General features: G+C 53.4%; 1 protein-coding gene across 1 annotated transcript in view; it reads left to right on the top strand.

Annotated features, from left to right (window-relative positions):
- The window catches only part of TEAD3 (TEA domain family member 3), a 24,323-nt gene that overhangs the window by 15,615 nt on the left and 2,434 nt on the right, over window positions 1-6,274 (top strand). Inside the window, exons 6-12 of the mRNA XM_010848727.1 lie at window positions 2,488-2,550; window positions 3,372-3,383; window positions 3,934-4,071; window positions 4,179-4,228; window positions 4,815-4,876; window positions 5,827-5,960; window positions 6,132-6,269. Coding sequence (XP_010847029.1) covers window positions 2,488-2,550; window positions 3,372-3,383; window positions 3,934-4,071; window positions 4,179-4,228; window positions 4,815-4,876; window positions 5,827-5,960; window positions 6,132-6,269 — 597 coding nt within the window. The remainder of the gene's footprint in view (window positions 1-2,487; window positions 2,551-3,371; window positions 3,384-3,933; window positions 4,072-4,178; window positions 4,229-4,814; window positions 4,877-5,826; window positions 5,961-6,131; window positions 6,270-6,274) is intronic.

Genomic DNA, 6,274 nt, shown 5'->3' with positions numbered 1-6,274 from the left:
CCCAGGTGGCTCGGTGGTAAAGAATCTGTCTGCCAAGTAGGAGACTTGGGTTTGATCCCTGGGTCAGGAAGATCCCCTAGAGAAGGAAGGGGCAACCCACTTCAGTGTTCTTGCCTGGGAAATCCCATGGACAGAGGAGCCTGAAGGGCTACAGTGCTGGGGTCACAAAACGTCAGACACGACTTAGCGACTAACTGACAACAACAATGCCTGCATGTTGAAAGCGCAGCTAATATTACATTAGGGTTAAGTCCCATGTGACTTTCAGCTGTCACAGAGTTGGCCATCTGGAGATAAGTCCTGGGCTAAGGGCCTATTGGTGGTGGCCAAGTGGGCTCTGCTGTCAGGCCACTTGGGTCCAGCGGTGTGACCTTGGATAAGTTGCTTAACCTCTCTGTGCTTTGGCACATCATCCCAATCATATTAAATTGGGAATAATATTAGTGCCAACTTCTTAGCATTGCTGTAAAGCTCAGATGAGTTGGTACATGTAAAGTGCCGGGAACAATAGTAACTGTGTGGAACTTCCCTGGTAGTCCAGTGGCTAAGACTTCAAGCTCTCAGTGCAGTTGATCTGGGTTCAATCCCTGGTCAGGGAACTAGATCCCACATGCCACAACTAAAGATCCTGCATGTTGCAAATAAGACCAAGTGCAACCAAATAAATAAATAAATAATACATTTAATAACAAAAAAAATACTAGCTGTGCTCGGTAAATGCTGGTTATTGTCATGATGTGAAGTGATCAAGAATCTTGCTGGCTGTAGGTCTGAATCGTGGGCGCAGTGAGATGAGAAGCACTCATTTGGGTCCTCACCAGATAGCAGGGGGCCTTCCAGCAGCCCTTACATAGTAACTTTTAATCCATGATTAAAAAGAAAAACTGTTTCTTTGTGGCGATAAAAACAATTTGCAAGGCAAGCCAACAGCAATTGCTGATACTGAAAGTGAAGCAGCTTAGAAGATCCTCGAGTTCCTCCCCGCTTGTTTCATGGGGGAAAAAAAACAGAGACGTTTAGTTCTCTGAGGCTCAGGGTCAGATCCTTGACAATGTCAAGGGGGTGTTGTGCAAGCCCAAGGCGCACACATCCAGATGGTGGCTAGCTCAGTTTTGCCAGTTGAGGGAGGCTTCAGGAAGGAGGAGCTGGAGAAGAAATGCAATTAAGAGGATATACTGTGTACACAGAGAGGGTACACACTGCTATGTGTTAGTCCGAGGGGAAGAAAGGCGTGCTGGGGAAGGGAGCTGCGTGAACAAAGCAGGAGCGAGACCAGGCCTAGTTCCATAGGCTGGCAAGCTGGGGTCTTCTTGGGAGGACTTAGGCAGAGGTTCAGGGGAGACCTTCTGTAAGGGATTTGGCCTTGATGGGTAATCTGGTGGCCAGCAGAGGCATTATGGCCATGGCTAGCCTCTGAGATGCCAATTGGAAAAAAAAGGGGTCCAATGAGGAAGAAGTCACGCGTTCTTGGAAGAATACAAAGATGCTCTTCCTCTGTGTTTTACCAGTCATCTTTTAATGGGTGTTAATTCTCCATTAGGATGTGAAAGGATTCAGGGCTGCCAGGCAAAGGTCATGGTCAGGAATGCAGAGTGTCCCTTCACATCGGGCCCTCTTCAGGAGTACTTGCGTGGCCACTTGTGTTTGAACTCCTTGTAAGAATGGCAGTAGTTGAAAAGCTTGTAAGCTGCCAGCACCGTGGAAAGTCCGGCAAGGCTTCCTTTCTTCACATTGACATACTTGTTGTCATACTCTTGAAATGCTCCAGCAGTGCCTTTAGGGGCGAAATCCTGCGTCAGTATCCAGCTTAGCAGCTCCCCTGTTTGGCTATCCAGGAGCTTCTCCAGCTGGTGGTATGACTGATGCCATCTTGGATTCCAGGGGTCTCTCTTCCTTTGCTTTAGATGCAGCCCTGCATCAGGGCACACGGCTTGGCCAACAGAGCTTGAGCTAGATTTTAGCCCTCACTGGTCAGGTGCTCTTACACAGTGAACAACTTGTACAACTGTACATGGTAGTCCTGGAAGCCACAGTAGGCTCATGATCAAGACAGGCCAAAAGAGAGCAGAATTGGCAGTGCAAAGGGGTGTCTGCCTACAGGGGCCCCACAGTTCCCCCCCACTTACAGTCGGTCCCAGGAATAAGGGCTGGGATGCTCCTTGCCCGTGGCCACCCCAGCTATGCCTCCTCACTGTCTGTGTTTTCCTCTCTGGCCGGGCACGGGGCGGCCCCTAGGTGTCCAGCCACATACAGGTTCTAGCTCGGAAGAAGGTGCGGGAGTACCAGGTTGGCATCAAGGTATGTCAGGCACCTGACCAGGGCCTCCAGCCCCCTTCTCACTCACGGTGCCTCCTCCACTGTCTGCGTGGCTCAGGCCTCTGCCTCGGCTGGCTCTCCAGCCCCTCTATGGCTGTTTTCTGGCTGAAGCTCTATTCTTGCCTCTCCTGTTTTTTCTGCTCTTTTTCTCTTTCCTTTCTCTCTCTACAGGTCTCTAGCCACTTGCAGGTTCTAGCCAGGCGGAAGTCTCGGGAGATTCAGTCCAAGCTGAAGGTAGGGGGTCCCCTGCCACTTGGCCTGGCCTTGCCCGGGCCTGGTGCTGCTCTCTGACCCCAACCGGGGAGAGGGAACCGGTTGTGGAGCTATAGGTGGGCAGCATGGGGGTCTCAGAAATATCAGAAGCAGAAGAAGCCCAGTGGCCGCCTCATGCTGCACAGGGCCACGGTCCCTGGAGACAGGAGGAGCCCAGGAGGACAGCCCACCCGACAGCGAGGGAGAGGAAGACCATCTGGGGGCCACTGAGGCTCAGCTCTCTTCTCCATTTTCCTTTTCTCCTTCCTCCTAATTGCTGCTTGCTAATTGCATGGGGACTTCGGGTGGGCAGGGAGGAGACACGGGGTGGGGAGGACTGGCAGGCATGGCCGTTCCTTGTCTTGGGCACTCAATCCTGGTGGCCCTGTGGCTGAGGATCTCAGAGCCTGGGCTTATGGCCCCAGCCTGGGTAAGCTGCACCTCTTTTCTGCCCACGGCAGCCCAGCAGACCACGCCTCCTGCCCCTGCTCCTCTGCCTGAAGCACAGCCCCAGTGGGTGTGGACAGACCCAAAGGGCCCCAGCTTGGTCCCCTAACTAGATCTCCAGCCCCTCCACCCTCATCCTGCCCTTTCCGGGGCACCCTCAGCCGACACGGACTCCCTCCCGGTGGCAGGGGGCTGGGGGGAGGTCCACAACTGCCTCTGAGCTCCCCTGGGCCCCTCAGGACCCCAAGAGCCAGGTGGGCACTGAGAGGAGGGCGGTGAAATGACGTGCCCTCCACCCCCCACCCCATCCGGGCTCCTCTGTGTCTCATCTAATCCATCCTCCTCCTCTTCCACAGGCCATGAACCTGGTAAGTAGCACTGCCCCTGCCCTGAGGGTGGGGGAAGGGCGGTGGGTGGGAAAGCACCTATGCAGAACTTTCAGAGTATGGATTGCGGAATCAGTGTAATAGACTGTGCAAACAGCGTTTTTTTTTTTCTTAATGGATGATAGCGGCTCTTAAACTTTAGCTTGTATCAGAATCACCTGGAAGGCTTAGGGAGCCAGACTTCTCGGCCTCACCCGCAGAGTTTCAGCGTCATTAGGTCTGAAGTGGGGCCTGAGAATTTGATTTCTAATAAGCTTCCAGGGGATGCTGGTGTTTCGTTGGTCCGCGGACCAGACTTTGAGAACTGCTGATGAAATAGAAACTATGAGTGTTTGACACACAAGCAAAATAAAAGGAAATATTTTTCACGTATACTGGGTTATGGAATAAAATAAAAGTATCTCTTACTGTGGATTGTAATCAGAGGGATGATGTACACGTAGGAGTGAGGGCCTGGGACAGGGCCCCTGAGGCAGGCCGCCATCCTGTCTCTGGCCTGGCCGAGGCCTCACAGGGCTTCTCTCCTCCCCAGGACCAGGTCTCCAAGGACAAAGCCCTCCAGAGCATGGCGTCTATGTCCTCTGCCCAGATCGTCTCTGCCAGCGTCCTACAGAACAAGTTCAGCCCACCCTCCCCTCTGCCCCAGGCCGTCTTCTCGGCTTCCTCACGGGTACGGGGGTCCTGGCAGGTGGGACTGGGGTGAGGGAGTGCCTTTAGGGTGGGTGAGCTGGGAGTCCTGGATACTGAGGGACCCTGGCCTTTGTCCCATCTCTGCAGTTTTGGAGCAGCCCCCCTCTCCTGGGACAGCAGCCTGGACCCTCTCAGGAGTGAGTATTGGGAGATGGCCTTCCCCCACCGTCTTCCTTCCCCTGTCAGCCGCGCTGGACTTCCCTTCCCATCTGGGTTCCAGCAACAGCTCAGCAAAATCTTAAATTAAAAATAGAGGGTTGGAGAGCACCAGTTCAGAGAGCTGATGCTTCTGTCTGTTCATTCATGTGTTTGTTTATTCATCAACCACTTGTCATCCATCTTACAATTATTTTTCACTCAGTTAATCTCTGAGTCAGTCTTTCAGTCAACAAGTCGGGTAGCCAAGTACTCTCAGCTCCTTCAACTCCAGGATGAATTTCTTCCTAAGACACGCCCTCGGTTTAATGAGCAGGTCTGCAGGGTGGGGTTTGAAATGCTACATTAAATGTGCACATCAGTTGTGAGATGCAGCCAGACTTCATAAAAGTTAACACATGAAGCAAACAAAACACTTGGGAGTTAGCTGGTCGGCATGCGTTTCGGGGAAGTGCACAGGAACCCGGGTTCCTCCCTACGGGGGTCCCAATGAGGCCCATGCGACTGGGTCAGGCGGAAGGTGGGGAAGGGGGCGACTCTCTAACCAGCCCGTGCTCCTGTCTGCAGCATCAAGCCCTTTGCACAGCCAACCTACCCTGTCCAGCCGCCCCTGCCACCAACGCTCAGCAGTAAGTTCCCCGCTCGAGGCAGCCACTCCGTTCCTCCTTCAGCACCTGCACGTGTGCTCGGGAGAGCCTGGGCCTGAGTGAATGAGTGAGTGAGTGAGTGTGTGTGTGTGTGTACACACGTGTGCGCACGCGCATGTATGGATACTGGGAGGGAGGGGTGGGTAACATCTGTAGGGGATCGGAACAGGCCAGGAATAAGCCCCTTACCTTTTACAGTGTTGCTTCCAGAACTCTGTTACAAGTAGACACCACCAAAAGTGTTACACTGATAGGTGTGTATATATATAATTCCTTCTAGGAAAATACACCAAAATCTTCATGGAGTTTCACTTCTTCTAGGTATTGGGGTTCTGGGTAGTTTTTCTTTTTCCATTTTCACTTTATTTTAAATTTTTGAACTTTTTAATTTGTATTGGGGTAGAATGGCTACCCACCCCAGAATTATTGCCTGGAGAATTCCATGGACAGAGGAGCCTAGCGGGCTACAGTCCATGGGGTCACAAAGAGTCAGACACAACTGAGCGACTAACACTTGTGATAGTTTTAGGTCAACAGCAAGGGACTCTGCCATACATATACATGTATCCATCCTCCCCCCAACCGCCCCCCACCAATCCAGTTTGACACATAACGTTGAGCAGAGTTCCCTGTGCTATATACAATAGGTCCTTGTTTATCCATTTTAAATATAGCAGTGTGTACATACCCATCCCTAATTATCCCTTCCTCGCAGCAACCGTAAGTTCGTTTTCTAAGTCTGCCTTTTCACTTGCCTTGTATTTTCTGTTTGGACACACATTAACAGTGACACAAGGGAAAATCCACGGGTGTACATTACTGAGGCCACAACACACGGGGGTGCAGGGTCCGCGCTGCACACAGGCCGGGTGCGGCTCTGCGTGTAACCGCACAGCACCCCGTGCCGACGAGGGTCCATCTCGTCCTCCCAGATTACGAGCCCCTGGCCCCGCTCCCCTCAGCTGCTGCCTCTGTGCCCGTGTGGCAGGACCGCACCATCGCCTCCTCCCGGCTGCGGCTCCTCGAATATTCCGCCTTCATGGAGGTGCAGCGAGACCCTGACACGGTACCGTGGGGTTGGGGGCAGGGTCTGTGCGGTCCGGGGCCGCCGCTCAGGGTCGTGGGGCTGGGACACCATGGGGGGGGGTGGTGTGTCTCCGTGCAGCCTGTTGCCCCCCCGCCCCGGGGCTTGCACACTTGTGTGCTCTCCTGACCCTGTACTGGGCCCTCCCCACAGTACAGCAAACACCTGTTTGTGCACATCGGCCAGACGAACCCCGCCTTCTCAGACCCGCCCCTGGAGGCAGTGGATGTGCGTCAGATATACGACAAATTCCCTGAGAAGAAGGGTGGCCTGAAGGAGCTGTATGAGAAGGGGCC

The sequence above is a fragment of the Bison bison genome, unplaced genomic scaffold, assembly GCF_000754665.1.
Source record: "Bison bison bison isolate TAMUID 2011002044 unplaced genomic scaffold, Bison_UMD1.0 scf7180017864270, whole genome shotgun sequence".
Classification (NCBI taxonomy): Eukaryota; Metazoa; Chordata; class Mammalia; order Artiodactyla; family Bovidae; genus Bison; species Bison bison.
This window is presented reverse-complemented; position numbering and strand designations above follow the sequence as displayed.